The sequence below is a fragment of the Schistosoma mansoni genome, chromosome 1 (assembly GCF_000237925.1).
Source record: "Schistosoma mansoni strain Puerto Rico chromosome 1, complete genome".
Classification (NCBI taxonomy): domain Eukaryota; kingdom Metazoa; phylum Platyhelminthes; class Trematoda; order Strigeidida; family Schistosomatidae; genus Schistosoma; species Schistosoma mansoni.
The window spans coordinates 12,709,649-12,735,352 of NC_031495.1; the positions used below are offsets into that span (position 1 = coordinate 12,709,649).

At 31.6% G+C, this 25,704-nt stretch overlaps 1 protein-coding gene across 1 annotated transcript in view; it reads right to left on the bottom strand.

Moving 5' to 3' along the window:
* Positions 1 to 25,704, bottom strand: part of Smp_159780 (hypothetical protein) — a gene marked incomplete at both ends in the record, with an annotated part of 83,888 nt that overhangs the window by 54,659 nt on the left and 3,525 nt on the right. Inside the window, 13 exons of the mRNA XM_018793295.1 lie at positions 1,439 to 1,603; positions 2,159 to 2,320; positions 3,277 to 3,803; positions 8,734 to 9,035; positions 10,236 to 10,358; positions 11,621 to 11,835; positions 14,876 to 14,906; positions 14,945 to 15,300; positions 17,658 to 18,014; positions 18,897 to 19,335; positions 21,594 to 21,764; positions 23,366 to 23,391; positions 25,613 to 25,703. Of these exons, the coding sequence (XP_018647822.1) occupies positions 1,439 to 1,603; positions 2,159 to 2,320; positions 3,277 to 3,803; positions 8,734 to 9,035; positions 10,236 to 10,358; positions 11,621 to 11,835; positions 14,876 to 14,906; positions 14,945 to 15,300; positions 17,658 to 18,014; positions 18,897 to 19,335; positions 21,594 to 21,764; positions 23,366 to 23,391; positions 25,613 to 25,703 (2,965 nt within the window). The remainder of the gene's footprint in view (positions 1 to 1,438; positions 1,604 to 2,158; positions 2,321 to 3,276; positions 3,804 to 8,733; positions 9,036 to 10,235; positions 10,359 to 11,620; positions 11,836 to 14,875; positions 14,907 to 14,944; positions 15,301 to 17,657; positions 18,015 to 18,896; positions 19,336 to 21,593; positions 21,765 to 23,365; positions 23,392 to 25,612; position 25,704) is intronic.

Sequence of the window (25,704 nt, forward strand, 5' to 3'; positions counted from 1 at the left end):
TTCAAACATTTTATTGAAATAGTTATGAATAGATAAAATCAGTGATTACCGGAATAACATGAAACACAATTGTTTTGACTATCTGACATGAAGTGGTCATTCTATGTAAATGTCTAGGTTTTGCAGATCGGTTGTGCTCCAATCAGCTCAATGATATGATCTATAACTACAAAATCAAACGACGTTGGTCTGGATCTGTCAGGGTTATATCACAACTCCCTAAGACTGAGGATTTTTGCCCCTGAAGAAGCAGATGAATATGAGTAAAGATTAGGCGTAATTCATTCAATTATAAAGGATGACCGATTTAAAAAAGCAAACCCTATTTTAATTACTTTGGTCGTAAAGACTGATTCAAGTTGAAAGTATCTTCAGTCACAAACTGGTATCAGTTGGTGAGTTATAAAAAGTAAGAGAGGACTCACAACCATGCTACGGAAATTGTTAGAAACATTTAATTTGTTCATAATTTTTGTTAATGTTTCTGCAAATTGAATTTTATCCCACTTGTTCATCTACTATTGAAACTTCACTTTCGTAATCAAATACGGTTTAAATATATACCATGATTCTAAACAATTTGTTCCCAATAACGTCTCTGGTATTCTTATGCTTTCATTCGTCTCCCAGTGCCATATGTCTTTTGGAAGCAAATCCGGAAGTTGTTTAATTGGGATTAAACTTTTAAAAATATAAATTTGTGGAGATTTGGTTTAATTGGAGAAGCATCAATCTTTAACGCGCCTGTGATTAACTGTTGTAAAAATTTTAGTTATATCCTAATAATAACTTTCTACCCATTAAAATATAAATTATGATTTCTCTTAATTCCGTTTTTCCGTTCGATTCCATATGATCCTACACAATCAATAGGGTGAACAACATGACATTCAAATTTCACTGCTAGTCTAATACATTACGATCAAAAGAGTTTAGAAATGAGTGACAGTAAATTATGGAAAAATATTTTGTTTTTAAAAATAAAAAATGGCCAGAATAACTCACGTTTACATTCAACTGATTGATTTCTTCCACAAACACCAGACATCCAATAACCTTTAGGACAATTAGTATCACAAGCTTGAAGCGGAAAGTAGAAACAAGACAACGAGAGTCAGTTAAGTTGTTATGCGTTACAACTTGATAAACACGTTATATCACCATATAAATAGTGATTTACAGAAATCTGTAATTGTAAGCATAATATATAATTCAGCAAATACATATATTCTGATAGTGAGATAATAGTTATATGACAGTTTCCATTCTTCTGAAATACGTTCAGAGCGAAAGAGTTGGATGACATCTCAGTTTCATTTATTCTCTAAATAGTTACTTAAATTGATCAATTATTGTATCAGTAACAGCGACAATACAAAATGTCAAACACGAATAAGACAGAAAGTTAATAAACCGAAAATTACATGAATATACTTACTAATACACGGTTGACCAGATGGACACAAACAAGCATAATCTCCAGGACGATTTGTACATACTCCTCCTAAACGTGCACATTCTCGACGTAAAGAAGGTTTATCACATTCATCAATATCTAAACATATTCGACCTTGTACATTTTCCAATGCCATATTACCGATACCTCGAAAAAAAATTATTTATTTAAATATATCTTTGTATATTGTATATTTTAATTATTAGTCGTGAGAGATAAAGTGAAGGAAATAATGAAAAAAATATATCAAAACTCATTAGGTCTATGATTCTATATTCAATCCTTAATGCTATTTTATAAGTGTGAATTAAAAGGATTGCAGAAGATTATACTTTATGAGAAATCATTTTGAATATCGAAGAATTTTAGTCCCGATCATATTGAGAGTATTATCAACAAGACATTTAATTAACTCTAAACGTCCTCTACCGTTTTAAGTACTTTATTTTCCAATATCATCAGATGGTAATAAAAGAATATTCTTTAATGTTCACCAGATTATGTCTAGCGATTAGTAAAGTATGCTGAAAATGTAAACTAGTTTAATGCTTTATCTGACATGTTTAGTTTTTACAATTTTTGCTCAGTTTACGTGCTTTAAAACTTGCATAAAGTTCAGAATAGTATTATCTAAACAAGTAACAAAATATTAAAATGTAGAGATAAATTGTAAAATATCTTTCAGAAAAAGCATTTACTTACGATCCCCAATCGATGCTAAACGTGCTCGATCTTTTGGTCCAGCCAAACGATAACCACGTTGGCAAATGCATGCATGCCCAGCACCTGGATCACAAGAATGGTCACAAGCATACCGTTGACGACAGATTCGTGTACCAAGTATATGCCGAGTATCAACTACATCTAAATTTTGAATTACGTAATGGAATTTATTCAGATAAAGTATAAAGCTTGCATATAAAGTATGTTATTTTATTCAGTAATCGATTAGTTCGATGTTTGTCAAGATATTTTGTTAAGAGGTGCTCTTCATTATATTTATTATATATTAAATGTTTAAAGTAGTAGTATTCAATTCGTTGCACCAAAACATCCATGACATTTCTGGAAATTCGATAACTTGTGATACTATGAAATTTTTAATAGAAAGAATGTAAGTTATTAGGTATCATGGTGTTCAGTGATTCTGAGTTTTTCTTCTTTATTCCTAACATATCCAATTCTCTTTTGTATAATAAATTATCCTACTTACTAAAATTCAGTAATCAGTTGCAATTCTAGTAACTTTAGAGATATGGTTTTTCATGTTGATTCGTTGCGTAATATTTCTGGGTGTATATATCTACAGGTAAAAAATTTGATGTATTTACCATTGTGGTTGAATCTTCTTAGAATTTGTGAAAATTACTTCCAAATATAATGTGTTCACTGAACATTTGTTTTATAATAATAGTTTCCATTTTCAATATTCATTATCCTCGTTACAATTATTGGCAATCGTTGTGTTTGAGACACAGCTATCAGATGTTATTTATGCTAACGCGTGGTGTATTAAACTTAATAAATTCATTTCAGGAAACATTGTTCTTTGACTGTATATTGACAAGCTAAACACTGTAGATGCTTCATCAATTAAATTTAATAAACATATTTTATTCATTTTTGTATTTAAAGTTGCATATTTTAGACAAATCTTGCATTTTCAGTCGGCAGACTTTACGCCTAATTAAATCATGTAATCAAAAGCTTTGATAAGCTTTTACACATAGTCTATAGGTTTGACAAACGATTACACAAAAGAACTTTATATCAAAAAGTTAATTGAAATTAGTTTATATATATACTTATACAACAATTACCATATATATGAATTGAACTGCGTTTAATGGGTTCAGCTATACGAACTTCCGTCCCACTAGATTGATTCAACCATAATTGTATAGTTTGAGGAGTCAAATTAGGTTGTTTCTTATTTTTGTTCCAATTAGAAGATTCATCTTGATTTGGTTCACCAGTCGGTATCATCTTTTTCGGTAACCAAATTGTAACATGTACAAACTGAGATGTTGAAGTAGATTCTAAATTATTGTTATTTGTTTTTAGTAGACTATTTTTTAATTGGGTTTTAGATTCTTTGTTAGAACTTTCAGGCACTAAACTTGAAAAGCCAGTAATAGTAGGAGCAGTATTAGCCTTAGACTGATAGATATTTGCCTTAATCACATTATATCTGACCATTTTCATTGGTTGATCATTGGATTGAAAGAAGATAGACGTTTCCGTTTTAGATTTAGCTTCATTCAGTGATCCAATGCTATCTGGACTTGCGATAACAATAGCTAACATCAATAGTAATGCAATAATTGTCAGAGTAGTGAAGCGCAAACTAAAAAACCGATTCAGAATAGTAAATGTGAATTAGTTATAATCGTTGATAAAATTAAATTTTTGTGCAAAGCTTTTAAATAATATTTGTGCTCTATAATAGGGTCACATACAAACAAATGATACCCAATTGTAAGCTGAAAAAATAAACCAACGAAATTTAGAACTGTGTGATACAGTTTAATTGTAAAGGACTCTATGGTAAAATATAATATAATGGGAAGTGTTATTGTGTAATTACATATCTAAAGAGAAAGTAAGAAATTTCATTATTGATAACTAATTTGAGAAAAATATTTCTTAGTTGAAATCATGGGTCAATTGAAGCTAGACCACCATCGAAAACCTGGAAGCATTGGACGGCCGTTTCGTCCTATTATGGGACTCCTCAGCAGTGCGCATCTACGATCCCGCACTCGCGAGATTCTTATTATTTTTTCCGTTTGATTTTCTTTTATCCTTGAGTAATTAATAGAATTCATTTAATAAATATAAAGTTTTATGCAAAAGGATAACTGTTGATGGGACAAAGTGATTGCACCACTTATATAAAGACTTTAAGTTTATCGGTATATATGTACAGAAACTAGTTCTAATTAGATCAATGGTTAGGACTTTTGTATAACTTCATTATTAGAAATACTGACTCACTGAAAACGAACCATTCACAAATGGACTACGTAATATTAAAAGTTGAATTCATAAGTTCGACGTAAGCTAGACCACCATTGGAAACCTGGAAGTACCAGATGGTCATTTCGTCCTAGTATGGAACTCCTCGGCAGTAAGCACCCACAATCCCGTACGAAGGACTTGAACACAGGGACTTCGATCTCACGTGCAAACGCTTAACCTCTATATTACTGAGCTGGCATCCAATGGTACCAATATCTAACTTCAATCGACCCATGATCTTGCGCAACTCTTCATCCTGTCTTTATCTGACACAGATTGGACTTCACTGGTCACGGATTCTCACTAGGACTCCAGGAAATCCATCTTGAAGCCAGTCATTAGTGAACACACGAATTCAACTATTAAAATTACTACAATCTCCAAAAAACCCCATTCTAATAATGATTAGGTAATAGTTATCTTTTATTAAGGATATTAAATATCGTCATTAAAAAGATATAACAAAATACCAGAAAATAAAAAGAAATTATGTAGTCAAGAAATTAATCGGTTTAATAAGAGTTATGACAAAATTGAACAATTTAATCTAATTTAATAACACATATGCTTATTGTGGGACAGCAAAAATCATATTGAACTGGTAAACTTTAGGAAACAACTGAAAATTTCAATGGAAAGGCATATCTTTAATAAAACGTTGTCTCTTATTGTCCATATAAACTAGACCATTGACTATTGAAAAATACTTGATCTCTCAGTTTTTCTCAACTTAGTTACGTTAATTTTAAAGTTCAACCTATACACTAAACATGAAAGTCTAACAAAATACTTCAACATTATCTTTAAACAGCTAAACTTTGATTGTGTATATAAAAGACTCTTGGTCGGCACTTACATGGAATTCACTAACAAATAGGGATAACTAAATATAATGCAAGTGTCCAAAAATCCCTAGGGTTTCTTTATATACTTTTAATTTAATGTCAGTTCGGAATTTTAAAAAGAAAATACTAGTTAATTTGATCATTTCTCACTATAAATAATCCATTGAAATATATTGAACTAAATTAGTATTTTCAATAATCCAGTAGTTTATATGAACATTCATTAAAACTGTAATGAATAGTTTGAAAAATGTTGGTTGCCGAGTTTATAGAAAACATAAAATGTAAAAATCCTAGTCGAATAATTTCGGCGATTTTGGATTATTTCTCCTGAAGAATTTCAAACTAGCTTGTTTGACGAAATATTGGAATCATTTAAATTTTAATCTCTGAGATTATTCAAATATATATATACATATATATATTCGCAGTCATTGAAGTAATTTTCTACAGCCGAAATCCTAAAGTATGATCATATTATATAATTTGGTAAATTTTTTTTATTTTAAAAATTGAATTAAGGCCAAATACACATATAAATACAATTAGTAATAGTAATAATAATATATGGAACTCAGTGAAAGACATACGAAACGTTTAATGGCCATCTACTTATATTAATCAGTGAAAGAAACTAAAACGCACCGATCAATAAATAATCCATATCCCCCCTCTAACTCGTTTAGTTCCCGAATAAACCAGGTCATTATAATAAATGCAGCAAATATACAAAAAATCATATGCAGAATAATAAACCAAGTAAGTCACTTAGAAATTTTTACTATGATTCTTTAGTATATAAATAAGTGAGAATAGAAATTATTGATACACCGTGCGTGTGTATGTGAATGTTTGAATTAGAGTCTTTGTATGTTACATACAAGAACATAACTTATCCAGGTCATCGACTTCACGCTATCCCTTATATTGTTGAAACGGTTATTATTATAATTATTATTATTACTGTTGTTCGGTCGTGAAACTTATCATTAGCATTAATGTTAATGATATTGATTGCAGAAGTAGTAATGGGAGTTATGGTCGAACTGAACAAAAATAACATCAGCCAAATATGAGTAAAAGAAAACCATTATAACAACAAGCAAAATGAATCAATTTGAAAGTAAGAATAAATAAGCATAAAATTTTGCAGATGATGTAAAACAATCACAAAAATAGCAGAGATGGATGCTTGTGAATTAAGGTATATCGAGGCAATACGCACAGTATGCACATATGCCAAATAGAGACTGACCAGATGCAGTCCTAACAAAATCGATGGGAAGATCCAAACAAGTAATACGAAGTGAATCACAAAAATATTTATAAAAAATCATGTGATAATATTCACTTAGTATTGTTTGTTTGAATCTTCCCATTGATGTTTAGGACTGCAACTGGTCAGTCTCTTATTGGCATATGTGCATACTGTGCGTATTGCCTCGATATAGCCTTAATTCACAAGCATTATAAGCAAAGATGGATAGTGGCTAGCAGTGGAATCCAGGACGATGATATAAACAATCTAGATGATAAGCGAATAATGTTCATTTTAGAAATTGTGAGAATAGTTCACAAATTAGGAAGGAGATTAAGTTAGAATTATAAGTTGTATGGCTTAACACTATCACCTTACATGATATTAGCATATTTATTAAGAAGTAGTTCATGAAATTGTCCTCACTAGAAGCTTAGTAACTTACCTAACTCAGATGGATCTTATTAAAGAAATAGTGGTCAAATGTTCTATGGATCATTCTGACCCGTAAAGACAAATTTTTTAAAAACGTATCGTCTAAACCAAGGATAGGATGCAATCTTAGAGACTGGATTGTAGTTAAAATTGAATCGACGTTGAGAGTAGATGCACTAAATGAAGCAGTTGATGTAGTTTAACGTGTTTGTAGACGATTGAGTCAGTTTAAACTGTTTTTCAAGTAGTACTTCAAATTTAGAAGAATCCACATTTCGCCAACCTTGCTGCCGATTGATACATCTTTGCAAAAATTGAATTAATCTAAACCCCAACTTCAGAGACAGTAGGACTTTAACCTATCACCTCCTTCCCTGCCCGCTAACTAGAGAAAAAGATTTATTCATACAAACCAAAGAAGAATATTAATCGTTCGAATACATTCGTTTATGTTCAGATTCAATCGCAGTGATTATTAGTAAAAAAGATTTTCATATTGAACCAATTTTCCTGTTATAACGGTTGAGTGCGTGCGTGCCGTGTTTGATATATGAACGCCCAATTAGAGAGGAGTGAATTTATTGATCGGATCAATAATACACAAAAGCCGTATGAGCAGTCTTAAGTACTACTCGGTCCTGCTTTCTGCCTAGCCCAGCCAGTTAAGTCCAGAACACCAATAACAGCCTCTGCAATATCAGTCATCACACTCAAACATACTGGGTTTATATACCAACAAAACAGACCACATTGTACCATAAAATAAAAAATAATATTTGTACAAGAATTAGCCAAAAGTGGCTGTGAATAGGGGGAACAGTAATCAATAGACTGGGGATAACTAAAGAATGGTAAATCGTATTATAATAGTCTATGGGTCAAAATAAAGCTCATAATAAAAGGGATATGAATATGAATAGTTTAGTTCCTTAACAACTATAAAATAGGAAATATATATCATATTGGTCCATAGATAGTTTTCAAAGTTACCATTCATAATTCTCCACGGGATACAACATTTCCCCAAAATTAATACAAATGAACGCTAAGCTGAACGAAAATTATTGTAAATTATTTTTAAAGTCAAACAAACCGAAATTAATACGATAGAATGTGCACTGAATGAAAACCACATCTAGTCAAATATATAATCTTGCATTTAATTTCCTTGAAACCATGAGTCGACCCAAGTTAAATTACCACTGGAACCCTTAAGGCACTGGATGGCCCTTCCATCCTAGTATGAGACTCCTCAGAAGTGCTCATCCACGGGAACTGAACTCAGGACCTTCAGTCTCGTGGAAGAATTCCCAAGCTCTAGGCCATTGAGTCATCATTCTACAGTATTAACGTTTAATTTCTACCAGTCCACGACTAAACATCCATAACACTTTTATTCCGAATCGATGAGGTATACTGATATTTTTAAAGGTTGTATATCTACAAATAAAAACTGTTCACCAATCAATTGTCTAAATTTCAAGTCATCTTGTTTTTTACTAATAAAAATTTGGAATAAAGCTAAGAAATAAGCAAAGGTACTTTAACTATATTCTTTGGAAATAGTATTATTTCTATACAGATAACGTAGTAAAAATCAAAAAATATATTTTTCTTCACATATAAGTCTTGCCAGTCAGTAATTAAAATAAATAAATTATTTAGTGTAAATTGTGTAATAAATAGATATTTTTTGTTCAAATAAAATTACTACTTACTGTTTATTAACTTTTGGACCAGTTTTATCAGAACTTTTTAAAGCAGAACGTGGATTATTTGATGTAGTTGATGAATTCGCTGGTAGTGTTACAGATGAACCAGGTAATAATGATTCTAATCCTAATTTTGAAGATGATGATGAAGGAAGACGTCCAAGTGTTGCTGAATGAACTTTATCATATGATTTATGTGTATTAGTGGTTTCATTACGCAATTCTTGGATAGTTTGAGTAATATCTGTAATTAAATCCATTTGGTTTGATTTGATCGATTTAACTGAAGTTGAATCAACACATTCATTCTAGCAAAGAAGAAATAATGGAAATTATTCATTTTGATATAAATTTCTGATTATTACTTTATATGAATTAATCTCAGAATAGTCATGAATATCAGCGTATAGTCATACATTCTATGATATGAGTTTGAACAGTATCATCATGTGAAATCTAAATGTACAAATAGTTAAGTAGATCGAAACTACAATCCAGTCTTTGGGGGAAATTGAGGGAAATCTTCCCATGCAAAATAACTGATTGACAGTACATATCTACAACTCTATGCAGAATACATATTTTAATGTCTATGAACCTATTGTTTTGTTAAATTACAGATCAGTTATACGGATTATATAAAAATGCCATAAACCTAAAATCCATAGAATAAACAGCTAGATCATAGTTACAATAATTATTCTATCATCTGACAGACAGGATTTAGATTTACCATATCAAACAGATAATCTACTGTAATTATTTTGGATTTTTGTTAAGCATCATCCACATTACTGTCTATATTCTCGTTAATGATGCTCAATCTTAGGAAACCATTTCGTTTCTCTTTATTTTATTGTTTGACACGGAAATTCTACACAGGTGCAATCGTTTAGGGGTTTTTTCTATCCTTTTGTCAATTTATAATTATGGTAAAATTTGCTATACTTCCAAGGACACCGTTAATGCATTCTTAACTAATAACTTATTGAACAATTCATTTGTCAATCTTCACAGGAAGATTTACTTCCAGGGATATCTGTGAGTGTATAAAAATCGATGCTTAGTTTATCACAGTAATGAGCGAACTATATTTAGTGATTTTTAGCATAGAACTCTAAGACACCAGTTTTGTATTCACTGTAATTTGTTATTTGGACCAATCTGCATCCATAGTGGATGTGTCATTAGCATTCAAGTCTTACAACCCAACATAAAATTTTAAGGCTTCATCGATCAGATATACAATGGATATTATTTACCAAAACGGAATAGTATTTCTGATTGTTGATTTATCAGACTAATGTTATAGATCATTATTGGTACATTTGTGTAAATAATTCTATATTCATTTTGATTTTGATGTATGATAAAATTTATTGGTGTTTAGCACTACTATTGCAATAAAATTGTGTGACACAGTCTGATACCTAATGCATTTGACATTTCTGTTTAGTAAATTAACGACTAAATATACATGAAGTAGTTAAATAGACTTAGTAACATACTGGTTCGATGTCGACTACTTCGTCAGCTTCTGTTCCGTCTAGGATATCATCAGATTTGTTGGCATTTCTTTGAGACTGTTTACTTGCCAGGCTTACACTTCGTTTTGGTGGATTAGGACAAGACTTATATTTAGAAAACAAAAAAAGGCAAAACTAATATAAAAAAAGAAAATATGTAAATGTTTTCAAATATTGATGTTAGAATAGACAAGTCATTGGCAAATTACTTACAAAGCAGATATTAAACATCTAAATTCACACAATCATATATTGAAGATAAACTAACTAGCTTTTTTAAATAAATTACAAAGAGTATACTCATTTTTTAAAAAGGATAACGGTTTCTTCTAATCAACTGACGAAATATAGGTACACTGCAAAACAAGACTTTGTGAACTGGATGGCTTTGAGAATACTAACTGAAATATTGTCATCACTAATATATTTTTAAACTATAAGATTTTGGGTGAAATAGCGGGACGAAACAGGACAAATTATATACTTATAACAAGAATAAAAATATTGCAGGACACAGTTTAAGTGAGAATACAAATAGGATTTCATTTTACCGAAAGCAAAAACTGTAGTAAAAAGCAAAATACAGCAGGATCGTTTCGACTTAACGCCATGTCTAACGGATATCCCAGGGTAATCAGGTACTCAATCCATAGGACACAGTTCATGAAATCACAATTACATATTAGATTCAAACTTAAGATAACTGTCATGCTAGAATGTCATGTCGTAAACTAATAACTCCTACACATCTTTCACTCAGTATAAGAGTTACGGAGGAGAGTTTGACATTGAAGTTAGTGAGAATCACGAGTAAAATAAGCCTAAAAAAGTAATAGTAGTGTGCTTCAACATAAAATCTCGAACTGAGTATTAATGATCTTTAGTATCTTCAGTCGCATATTTTTAGACCACCATGTACAACATGTTATCATCCGCCGTAAGTAACTCTTTGGAAATAAAGGCAATTGTACACTGAAAGTCGTTGCGTATCCCCAGTTGGAGGGGAGATGCAAACCAGGAACCTCATATAATTCAGTGTTTGACATTTGGTTTTTCTTTTCTAGTCTAACACTGTCTCGATGTTCGAGGTGATCTAGAGTGACGTAAGACACTCTACCTTTATTTATAGAAATGTTTATTAGCATTCTTACAACCATGAATACAAACCAACTTGGCGAATATTTTTTAATAGGGTATCAGTGAATGAGAATGTAAGCTGAAAAGAACATGCTACCAATCTTGTAGAAGTATTTAACAATTCCATAGTGTCAAGTGCATACTCGAAACATTAGATTACGAAAAAACACCGAAATAATCTGTAAAGAAAATAATAGCAAGTGATGGAAAGCATTTTACGACTTGCCTACCTTTTGACTTGTTGAAGGATGCTCTTTGTCTAAACATCGTTTATTACCATCATCACACAATTTGTCCATATTGTCTTTTGAAAAATGTCCTGATTTCTTTCCTGTATTTAATTTAATGCTTGATTCATTAGATAAAGCAATTAATTCATCAACTTCAACAATTGTTTGTACTGAACTGGTTGTGCTACTTTCAACAGCCAAACCAGTTGTATAGCCTTTTATTTCACATTGATGTTAAAAATAAATTTTGGAAAAATAATAGATCAAATGAGAATTTATCCAAATAGGATTATATATTGTTCTAAACGTATCGCTGAGAATAAATAAAAACTGCCCAAACTACCCTACATAGATGTAATAGCAATATATTTAAGTTGTTTTCCTTAAAAGTTAGAATGGTATTTACTACATAACTAATGTACTGCAGTAAAATTCTAAACTATCGGTCCATTCAAACTAAAGAATGTCGGACTCTTAAAAGCTATAACTGTAAATAAAAAATTAACTTATCAAGCAGAAATATCTTTTAATCACAACATCAGTCAATAGACGATTCATGGAAGATAGACACGTACACGAACTTGATTTTGATCTAAGTATTTCACCTGATGACACTAATTATTGAGTTGAAGCAGCAATCTTAAGCAGACTATTGCTAATTTATCTAGTGAAATTACTACTGAGCTATGAATCCCTTTGCAAGAGGTTACTAGTAAATGTATTTAACATGCTGTCGCAAATCGTAATTTTATAGTCGTTAAAATAACACAAAAATTAGCAATATTCAGAATCATTCAAATGTACAATTCCCCTGTCAATTATAAAACTTTATCACTTATTTTAAATCTAGCTGCTCATGAAAGATCTTTCATCTATCATATCCATCAAATCAACTCTTCATACAAAAATAAACAACTTCATAGCGAAAAATGATGTCTAACGTTTTCTGACTCTACTGTTATATTAATTTGAATGCGGAAAAATAATGGAAAACAAAACAAAACATTCAAATATTCTAAAGAGCCCAATCGAGTATTCAAATACTTAAACATTTCTTACTGGTAACCGATCGGCTGGTTGTGGTCGTTGTCGTAACTATTGACATAGCTGTGACTTCACATGTTGGTAATGTAGTCCCCACAGAAACTGTGTTAAAAGAAATAGTGGTCTCTGGAGCAGCAGAAGTAGATTGCCTAAATAAATAACTATGCTGTGGACAAGATGCCATTTCCGCAATCAAATCGGTAGACATATAAGTTGCACCACTTGAATTGGATCTTTCAGTTAGAACAGTTAATGGTAGAATAGTTGATACAGATGGGCTTGTAATCTTTGAACAATTGAAAACACATTTTCGAAAATAAAATAAAGAACTATTTGAAAACGCCAATGAGTTTTAATTCGAAAGGAAAGTGAAGTGTGAACATAACTTACATACCTTAGCGTTTTCACTACCTTATCGTACGAGGTTTCATCAATGGTAGGCGGTCAATTTCAAATACGTATGATTCAATATGATGGTTTAGACATCATATCAAATAAAAAACTTTAGTGTTTGTTTGGAAAGATTGGAATACAGTATATCTGAAACATTAATGATCTCACAGTTCTAATTATCATCATGTTCAGTTTCTCAACTAAAATATGAAACCAATATCAAAAGTGGACATTTTCAACAAACTGAACAAAATATTTTCAAACAACAATAAACATGTAGTGAAGAGAGATGTTGGTAAATAGCAGAGATTACATAAACTCTACTCTTGTTTGTTTGGTTAAATAATATGACGTTACCACGACTGATAAATTCCATTTGTGAAAATGGGTTGATTATATAAGAAATAATTGGTGGACACAATCCTCTCTACGTCATTGAAATGGTGCCATATAAACTCAGACTCGCATGTTAGTAAATTCACATTTCCACTTAGTACAGGAAAAAGTGGTTGGTGAATACCCTTCTCACAGTAACTCCACCTGGAGCCCATCTATGGTTACTGTGTGTCCTACGCCCGGATAAAGAACACGGTTTGGTAATAGGATCAGCAACCCCAGCTGGTAGGAAATAACCTTTATAAAATTATTCCAACCTTCCCACAACCATTTAACAGCTCTTCGCGAAAACGTTTTAAATGGGTAGCTGCTTAATGATGGATCTTATTTGACAATAAGCTGGTAAGTTCGAAAAAATTAGTTTAAATCCTGCTGTGACTTAAATTTTCTTTATAAATCTAGTCTTTTAAAGTTGTATCACTTCAGTTTGTCAAGATATTTTTGCTAGCTTCACAATCAAGGTCAAGAAATTCTAAATGGTATAAGTTACATATGATCATCGATGTGACGAAATCAATGTATGGGGAGTTTAAAGAATAAATTACCTCAATTCTTAACCAATTTTCAGCAATTAATCTAATTATTTGTCTTATCATAATCCTAACCCCTTCTAATTTTTTATACTCGATAATAGGTTGTTAATTCTAACACTGTGTCTTTTGCACCAAATCTTCATTGCGCAAACAATTTACTGACATACTTTTGCAAACCATTTATTTATTGATTTACCTGTACGCTGCCCTTCAAGTCATCGAGTAATTTTTTTCTGATACAGGTTAATGATATAAAACCAGCATGTGCTTCAACAATCAACTTTACATTGTTACCATGGGAGTTTTGCGTACATAATTCAATTTTAAGGTGGTCCATATTATTTATGGACTCTAGTTAGAGAAACAGAGAAAACTAGATGCAAATATATAACTTCTTTTTAATAATGTGGGGTTCATTAGTAGAGTATAGTCATAACTTCTCCAAGTAACAAAATCTGGATTTTTGGGGGTTAGGGGAAGTCATGTTATCTTCAGACCACTGAGTTAGCAACCATTAAACATTAAATAACTAAAGACATCGTTTGAGCGTTTTTAAATCTATGAAACCACAATAATTTTCTACTCAAGAGAACTTATTTCTAAACGGAAATTTATAAAAGATTCACGAAAATATAAGTAGTCCATTCCATAATGAGATTTCATCGATATTTATACAATCCACTGAAATCTGTTTAAAGTACAAAACATCTTATATGCAAAACGATCACTCAAAATCGCTTACTTAGAACGAAAAGAAATCAAAACTTTGAATACATATTGTAAACCATATACCATAAGTGGTTATGTACCAAAACTTGGAAATATAAAATAGAAATCATAATGACAATTAACTGTAACTTACAACTGATAGTTTATATTTTTCACTTACTTGTGAAGTCAGCGACTTTAAAAATGTGGAGCTTGTTGATTTAGGCATAATACCAGTACTACTAATTACCGGCTGTATCACTTGCACATCAGAACTACCAGAAGCCGGATAGAATGGATGTGATAGAAAAAATGTGTTTGTTTGAGGTCCAGCTGTAAAGCTTGTACTACCTTCAGAGTCTGAAAGAATACCACTTGTTTCATCTGAACCATGACCAGGTAAATAATGATTAAGGATTTGGTGAGAATTGCATGACACAGGAATTACACTTGATGGAATTGAAAACGATGGCATATATCCGACATTTGAAGTTGTCATTAATTCTCCCGAAGTACCCGATATAGAATTACTAACATACAGTGGAACTGCACTGGCAACTTTATTGATGAAGAAATAAAAACAAGCAAAATAAAACCCATAGAATCCTAAAAGAATCACATATTAATCGAAAATTTAATTTAAAAATCGAAGAAATTCACAATTTCACGTTCTAGAATTCACAGTTTAAAAAATAAGGGCTTTATAAAGTGAAAAAAGAAGCAATCAATAAATATATGATTTAATAGGTGGAATAAGAGATTCATAGTAAATATCAGTAATCCAGAAGTAATAGTACTAATGAAGGGATAATAATTCGATCCACGAATTGATAGTTCACATTTTTAACATTAAATCTGACATAAGTTCCAAAAGTGCTATAAAGTACTTTATTTACTAGATGAACTATGATTACGGAATTACTACAATCTCCATGTGTTTACGTGAGTTTATTCATTGACAAAAGACTATAAGCCAATATCAGGAATAATTGAGAAGAAACTCCAGTAAACAATTTGCGTGATTAGCAATAGCAACATTTTTTTAAATCCCCATAGACAAAACCTCAGCCGAAGTTCAAATGCAACGCATGTGTCAATTTTTTAGTTGCAACATTGAAATACTTATTTTGAAAAAAATATCGTATCTTTAAAATAAATAATCCCGGTTCTTAGATTTCATGAAGGTTTCATGAACCTCGTGTACAACGTAACTAACTGATAATAATATGAAATAGTGTAATTGGCTTGATATATAAAAGATTTTAGTGGATTGATTTTAGTTAGTATTATAAAATAGAATACAGTACTGACTGATAGTCAGCAATAAAAAAACTCGGCTGAGATTGATTATATATATATATACCCTTAGTTTAAAATACCTCATTCTAGCGAACCTTCCAAACACACCTCGATAGAGAAAACGTTGTTCGTAGATTCTGAACTTATATCACTTAGCATCCCAATCATAAACTGATAAGCATTTCTGATGGAGGCTAACTACCATAAAAAACCACGGTTCTAACGTGTTTTTAGATTATCACCACCCTTTTTATATCGAACTAGGTGGACCACAACGCTGATTCACTTAGAGTGATGGCCACATTGCAATATGGTTGATAGATTCGGTTACCAATGAGAACTGGAGGGAAAATGACTCGATCAATTGAGAGAAATTACAAATTTCCCTTGGTACATTATTTCATGGAATAATACCTTACATTTTACCCCTTCAAGAACACAAGCACAAAGACATTAACTTCTGGTAATGTGATCCTGTTCCGCATAATGTTGGACATTTTTAATTATTACTAAAGACAGCGAAATAAATTTGAAATTTCCTTCTTATTTCACAAAGCCTTAGTGTTTTGATACGTTATTCACATACTTTTATTCTTTTTAATAAAATACTTATATTATTAGTAAAAGGAAATTTTCTACGTTGTTTTTAGATGAAAAAAGTAAATTATCCAAAATAACTAAAATCAGGAGCCTATTATGTCTTGCGATTGGTTCGATACGAGTGTACAGTTTTAGCAAGTGATAATCTTCTAAAACGAACGAGAAATGATGGGAATTCAAAAGGACCAGAAGTCTAACAAAAAACAATACTTCAACGTTGATAATCTATACGCTAATACGAGACAGAAAAGATAGAACTTTCAGGATTGTTTTTGATTCTAAACTGAAGTCAGAAAGCGAAAAGCAATAATCCTGTCTACACAGTAACAATCAGTGATACTGAGACTAAACATGACAATAACTAATCAGGTAACATCAAAGGTCATTGAGGAAATATGAATTATTAAAATGCTATGGAGATGATACTTTAGAAAAAGGAACTAACAATGAATAACAGAAGCTAAATAGCAGGACGGCTTCCTAACAGAACTACATTCAGAAGTATTTCAAAAAATTGGTTTTTAAGTGATTTTCTTAAAATAAGTGTGAAAATTTAAAACATCACTTCTAATAAAATCATGGACCGACTAATATAAGACCACGATTTAAAATCTTGATGCATTGAATGGCCTTTTTATTCACATAAGGAACTCCTTAACGGAGAACACCCACGATCTCACGCGTGGGAATTGAATGCAAGACCTACTGTTTGATGCGCTAACTCTTAACCTGTAGACAACTGAGTCGGCATCCAGTGGCTCAATTCCCGGACGTGAAGTCATGGATTCCCACTTCTAAATCCCATACTAGAACGAAACGGCTATCCAGTACTTCCAGATTTTCAATGGTGGTCTAACATTGAGCGGTTCATGTTTTCAATGAAATTCTTTATACTTACATGACATTTTTATTAACAGATGATAATGATAAACAGTTGATTTTAGGTAATGAATTTCACATTTAACCATAGAGTCAAAAGTTATTTAATTGATGGAGCCAACTTTTTTAAAAGTAAGACTTTTGTGAATTAGTTAAATAATAAAAGAGTGATAAACTGAACTTACTTCCAGTAGATATTGTCCCAAGAGATTTACTAGTCAATAACTCGGGAACTGTTGTTATAACATTAAATTGGTTAGTTTCATTCATACCTCCTTCACATTCCTCATTAATAGTTTTAACTGGTTGACTTGTTCGAATTAACAGAACTGATGGGTTTAAAGATACTAATGCACCACTAGGTAAAGTATGAGCTGTAGTCATTACCGCTTCATTATGAACTTGGGTAATTTGATTTACACCAATCTTATTATTCAGTGGAGTTCTTGAACGTGACATTGTAGCTAGAACAGACTCATCGAGAAATTCCTTAGCAACATGACGTCTTGAAGGCAGTGTTCTCAAGCGCAAAGAACTTGTAGCTACAGAATTAAAATTTTGAAAATTAGTATTTACTTGAGTATAAACTAGAAATGTTTCCGTTCGATATCTCTGGAGATTTATCTTTACTTTGAATTGATTATTCTAAGTCACCTTGGGGAGATACCTTCATTGATGCCTCAGAAAACTGATATACACATTGAATATGCCTTATTTCTTATAAAATTGATCCTAGCAAAGTCATATGATTCGAATAGTGAAACGTTAACAATCAGGTATTAAAGAGGATTACAAAATTACACGAGGAATTTTCTGAAATTCACTAAAATCACTGATCAACAATGAAAAGATTTAAGCAACTACACTTTCTGTTAGGATCTAAAAATTAATATTGCTTCTACCTAATGTAAACAATTTTGTATAAAAGTGACTGTTAACAACCACTAATTCTACTCTCAGGCTTATATGATTAAGGAGATTCAAACAATGGATGTTTATGTCATTCAAATTTACACTTTTTTGTATCACTAGAGAATCCTTGCACAAAATACATGAATACGTAGTACATCCGTAAATGTGGAATGGTGTGTTGTCTATGACAAGCAAATATTGTAAGTTAAACATTTGACTTGTGATTCACGAAATTTATTAATAGTTTTGCATTATTATCTTTATTTGCATAAGACGTCACCTAAAAATTTGGTATTTTGGTATTTCATGAAAGGAATATATCATACAAAGAAGTTTTATCACAAAAAAGGAACGCTTTTCGTTCCTATTGAATCATATCGTTTTCTAAGGGAATAAATCAAGTTTCAAAATCGCTAACTAACTATAGGTAATAACTAGACATCATATTACATTTTCGAACAAATAAGAAACCATCTACTGTGAACTGTGGAGTTAGATGCACTTTCATTTACCTAGAGTTTTAGGTGTACTGGATGTATCCACATTTTGAACAGATCCCATAACAAGCGGATGATCTTCTTTAATATGTAATCCATCTAATGCAACTTTTTGTTCACAGCTTACGACGAATGGTTTAGCTAATTTCACATAGGTAACGGATGAATTTATATTTGCACTGCTAGAATCTGGAAGAAGACCTGCGATAACACCATTCGAAGAATTAGCTGATAGTAATATTGGTGTGCCGATAATTGTTCCATCTGGTAATCGATCTAAATCTGAAGTCACGTTAGTATTATTGTTGCCAGTACTCCTCATTTCGCCAGCAGCTACAACATAACGTGGTAATGGATAGTTTGCCGGTAGAATAGTCGTTAATGCTGAAGCGTTTAATTGTGGATTGTTTCCAATAGATACAGTTGCGTACGCTACAGTCGGTGAGACGTAAACCTGTTATATATATACAAAAATACATGGTTAATGATCATTCCATAAGACTGGATCTATTGAGTCTGTTATATTGACGAATATTGTAGATAGGGAGAAAAAAGTGAGTCCCGTCATATAATTTACTCAAGAAAACTAGATGTTAATGATTTTATACCCTGAAAGTGGAGTTATCAGTTAATGAATTATATTCAAGGCATAGATGAAGTAGTGTACACCATGCATAACCACACAACTCTGATAATGATCAATAAAAATAAATTTTAAAGCTAGATAATTATAAACTAATGGTCGTAAGAGACTGTTTGACGTAATAAATGAACAGACCTCTGTGTCACAGACCATCAAACGTCCTGCAGCAAATTCTTACTGAATTCAAAATAAGCAAAACAACTTTGTAAGTTGCAAGTATCAAAGAAGATTTTAAGAGCATAATACACAATCTTGGATTATAACCTATTTAACATTTAAATCGACCATGTAAATGCATATTTATTGAACCTTAATACTTAAATTATGGAAGAAGTAACATATATAACTAGGGATATTTTAATCAAGTGTGACCAACCCACAGATTCCAGCTAGCACTGTGTATCCGGGTATTTTGGGCATCCCATCATTACTCTCCAGATTCTAAGGAGATAAACGATCACCCTCAAAATCTAACATTGTTATTACAACTCCCAATTATTTGGACCATAAACAATGTTTTCGTCTACAAGTGGTAATTCTCTGATCAATATTATTATTATCATCATCACCATACTCATAACCTTGAAAATCCTCGTCAGCTAAACTAGTTAAACATTGGTAGGATATTTCATTTTCAAGTTAGTGTATGTTGATATAAGTATAATTAGTCATAACACATAAAAATTTCACGATTACTTAAAAACTGGAAGTTTAAGGTTATGGTGAAATACTACCAAGCGAATAATAAACCGGTCACAGTACATTTTCATAAACTCTGTGTCAGATATTAGGATATATAGGAAATAGCAAACTGTTCAAACTTGGAAATGTAGACCCTTGGATTCGAATTTCGTGGTATAACAATACTGCTTGCTAGTCACGAGACCAAAGGGTTCTATGTTTGATCTCTAATGTCATGACAAGTATCTACTGCTGAGGATCCTCGGACAAGGACGAAACAGCTCAGTTCCGAAGATTTATCTGTGGATCACTAGTTGGTGGTACTTCCTTAACAAAAACCATCATTATTTACAGACAAGCGTTTACCTTTTTTCATTTCAACCAACTGTAGGTAGCATCTTAGGAGTTTTAAATACCTAATATCGAAATCCCTTGAATTTACGATGCAAAAATACTTTCTAAAAGTTTGTAAATTTATGTTAAACCCTTTTAGTTTTAAGACAGAAGACAGATGCACTGTTTAGTCATATGAAAAACTTAGAAAATTACTTGGTGCTTAAAATATGCTTTATGACTTTGAATGAATCAACAACAAATATGTGAATGATAAATGAAATGTGAAGAAAAAACCAGTGACGAATATAGCTGATTTCAATCAGTTTTTACTATTATTATTATTATTGTCATTAACACAAAGTAGCTGTACTGAATTCGACTATCTGTAGTCATATGTTGTAATCATATGTGTATGGATATATGCTAAAAGTCGATTACTGTAAATTATGTGGATTTGAAATGCTGACAGTCTTTCTTATCCAAAAAAATGTTATACAGCCGCATCAACTTTAGGCTTCTGATAAGAGTTTAAAAAGGTTGCGAAAACTGTCGATTTTTTGAAAGTCATATCATTATACAAGTCTTATCAAGGTGAACTCCCACTCAAATCATGTTCTATGATTTAGTGAACAACATCCTTTTCTGTGATGTGCATAATGTATCACAGTGACAGATTTCCTCTATAAACCAACTTTTAGAAGCACCAAATGAATGACAATTCAGTAAACATTTGCCGTTTCGTTCCGGATGGAGAATTTAGATAAAATGTCAAATTCCGAAAATCAGCATTTAATGTCTACACTGTGACAAAAATTGAATGAATTTATAAAAGTAGTAACCAATAGATTATCATTTATTGTTTTGATGGAGTTCTAGTGATGTCTCGGTTGATAATTAAAGGCTTAAGATAGATCTTGTCAATCCTTATGGAGAGGGAACTAATTACCCAAGGTTTCTCAGTCCATAATAAACATGAGCTTCAAGACTCCTGTCAGTATGACACAGCCAATTATTGTCATTATTATCATTATAGATAAACAAAGGAAGCTTACATGTGCTTTTGTTTGATTGGTATTTTCAGATCCTGAATGTGGAGTTGATATTAATTCAATTAATTCGCAGTGATTTCCAGAATTTGTAGATATATTAGCTACGTTGATGTTTGATGTAGATTCAGCTGATTTTTTTCTTGAATCTTTCTTCTCTCCATCTACTAAACCATCCTAAGAAAATATAGTATTTAGGAAGCACATAAGAGAATATTATTATTATTAAGATTTATTTCAGTTTGACAGTTTTAATGATGTATAATTCAGTCATCAGCTATAACATGTAACGACCAATCAAGAATAGTAGAAACTGACTGAACTGGATTGTCAGTGCGGTAGTATGATAGTTGGATTTAATTTTATCAAAGACTTCACAAAAGTGCTCGTTTAAGACCCTGCAACTGACGAAATCTAACTTCAAATTCCTCAATCGTCCCTAGCCCTCATGTTGTATACTTCATAATCAACATGGAAAAAATGACGCTTAGCACAATTTGACAATTCGATCCACTTCGAAATGCATATGTTGATCAACAGATATTTTCCAATCTGTTTCAATAGAAAACAATAACGCTACCATTCACACTTGAAAAAACACTAGGGATTTTCATATTCTTAACAGTAGTACATGCATTGTTCGAATGGACACGATAAATAATTAACAACTAAAATCATTAATGCTAATAATAACAACAATAACTGAAAATTCATAACTAGAAACAACATACAACTTCATGCTGTGTATTTTATTCCATTAAGACACTCAAAATAAAATGAAAATAGTGATGAACTAATGAACATTTGTTGGACACTAAGTACAACTTTAGTTAGAAAAATATCTATGAAGATGATTTGTAACAGAATTTACCATTCAAAAAATTTGAACAGTTTTGGCCGACGAAAGTGATACAATCATACGACTTCATATCATTCAATGTTTTTAATAAAATAAATAAGTGTTATCTGATGTGAAAATGATATAAACAGTAGACGACAAGTAGATTACACTGTTATTATCTACAGCGGATTCTAAGAACATGCAATGACAAGATAGATAAAATACAAATGTCATAAAATGTGATAAGAAATTCTGACCAAATAAAATAAGTTATTTCTAGTATTTAACCTGTAGTGACTAAAAAGACTGAATGAGTGAGGTGTCATTGTGGGAGTATAATTATGAAATAAATGACAAGCCTTAAAGTGACGAAATTGAATCAGTCTAAGTTTGTTTTCGGTTCATTGTCAAATAAACTTATAAAACAACAGATGTTTCTACGCTTTCAAAACAATTGATATTTCTTACTATAGAGTATTGCAGAGGTTGCTAGATTCTAGTTTATCTAACGGATTGTTGTTAGTTAAACAAGCACTATAAAACGGTAAGCAATGGAAAGCTGCTTTGTCCTAATAGGGGGTGCATCAGCAGTGGTTTACGTGTAAACCACTGGATAGTAACGCAGCATGCCAAGAGTTAGACGCTCGCTGCAAGATCTGAGGGTCTCCAGTTCGATCACCGATGGGGTTTCATGCGAGGGGTCCCATGCAAATGTTTCCAAGTTTTTATTCATTGTCTAATTAACATCAGTCCCTAATGTAAACTGTGAAATTAAAGTTTCATTTTTTAAAGTACTTTTGTGCATACAACACACCAACAAGAAAGCACATGAATTTATGCACAAACAGCATTTATTACGTCTAAAAAATCTGAAGTAATCAAACACGTAACAACATAAATAAATATTGAATTGTATTATTATTAAGGCATGAATTACCTCATGTTTCAAGGAAATATAGTAAACTAGGTTCAGAAAGAAAAAATAAATCACACTTTCAATTTGTGGTTAAATATTTTGTGAATTCCTATTTCATATTTGTTAAACTAAGCCTGAATGGATAGTAGAATTATGACAATCCCTAACAGCAACTTATAATCATGGTATCTTACATATCTTTCTAAATTTCATAACCCGTTAAACAATTATTTTAAATTCCACTAGGAACAAGAACATCCACTGAAATAAGGGTCAATAAAGTAGAAAAACGTGGATTGTAGTATATTTGTATATTCGAAAGATTGGTGCTGTTATACCTGGCAATCAGTATCTGAATCAAAAAGCGTATTCGCCAAAAAATTTGACTTCTAAAAAGTTTATTATGGCTCCAATGGAACAGGTAGAATTCAAGGTCATAGATAAATCTTCCGACTTAAAAAGAATTTTTCCATAATGAGAACCATCGATCAAAGTGCTACATCTATGAGGAATATTATCTGATCTAGTAAGTAAACAGTTATTTAAGAGCATTTGTAAGTTGAGATTAAGACTACCAGTAGCGTTCAGGTTGTGTTTTATCCTATTCGGAGCACGTCAACTGGACATACCTGCATCCAGTTTTATTCTCTAAATTAAAACTTGAATTCGTTTCAAACGCTAAGGCGTTACCAACTGTGCTACTGAGTTCAAATACTTATAACTTGCTTGACAGGAATGAAGGTGTTGGGAATCTCTTATGACTTCCCGTTGTTGAAATTCAGAGCTCCAACTGATCAGTCTCTATATGAACATAAATATTTGAATAAAAGTATAACCAGCTGAGTCCCAAATAGTATGAAACTTGAGTCTTGGATTCTAGTATTAGTGACAATTCAAATATAGTGAAACATATGACAAAGGTTATGTCAAGGCAACCGTTCCAGGATGCATATATGATATGAAGAATTGACTAATTTTAGCCTTGAATTTCAGAAACGAGAAATCACAAATCATTACTTATTGTTTGAAAGGTTAGTTATTTACATTTGTTCGCTTTCGCATCATATCTCTTATATCTTTAGACGGAGACGTCAAGTAATGTTCATTCAGTTTTAAACTATGAGGATTTTAAAATGTAAGTTTCATTATCAGAAATATTTTATATATCAGAGATATCATTTTGATTGTTTGTCAGATAAGTTATTTATAAAAGCAACTACCTTACAGTGATTCAATTATTATATTTTATAGATGAATAATTGCACATTCCGGAGTTTAAACGTTAGACAAAACGTATTCAACAATTTTCTGAAAATCATCAAAATTAAAAACTTAGCAATATAGCTTGAAAAAATCTTCTTTTCTTATTTTTTGAGAAGTGATAGATCATAAGATAGAAACTATTGCTAGTAGATTTTAGGAGCTTTTAGCTATGGACTCTGGTAGTTTCGAGGACGATGACTGGAGGGTTAAAGAATTTCAATCTAGAAAATAATTTATTTTGTAGATCGTTCTTGAATTAATCATTCAAAGTCGTTAAAAGTTCAATTATCATTTTAGGATGGTTTCACTAAACCTCAACATCAAAAGGTGATGATATACAGCTGTACTTCATAAATGATATAGGCTATTTAATACCGTGGTAAGAATGATGATGAAGAGTAAAATGCTCTCGTGCAGTCACACGTCTATAAGCGCTCTCAGAGATGCATTACACATTGCTTTTACTTAGCGAGGGGGGATCCTACAGAGCAACGGAGCGAAAGCGAAATTACAGCTCTTTATCTAGACTCAGAGTGGACATTTATAGAAGTTGAGAAACCTTGAATTCAAACAAATGAGACCCATAGGCCGAAGAATTTTAGTGAAATGAATGACCTTTGAACTTAATTGGTCACCGACTCCTGATAAATCACACCCCTTGTGTTTTAGTGTGATTTTACCTTACAAGCTAGAGAAACAGTCTCTGAAGAAGAAGCCAGTATCACATTAGGCGCCTGAAAATTATTTTAAAAAAAGGCTAATAAGAAAAAGTAGACTCCAAAATATTTACGGTGTATTTTCATCTAAATGTTCACTTCTTGAGTTAAAAACGTTTACCGGGAGTTCAAGTTGAAATAAATACCTATGATCCATGTTATTCAGCTAGATTACAATCAATAGGTATGTAATTTATCTTAGTCAAGTTTTATTGCCACTTCCCATTTATCAAATTCATTATCATTTTTATTAAACTAATAGAAAATCTAAAACATGTAGACAACTTACCAGCATCTGTAATACCTAAATCAATTGGTATTTTATAACTTTTAGTCCACCAACAAGAAAATATAATAGAAACAACAAATACAACTAGAACA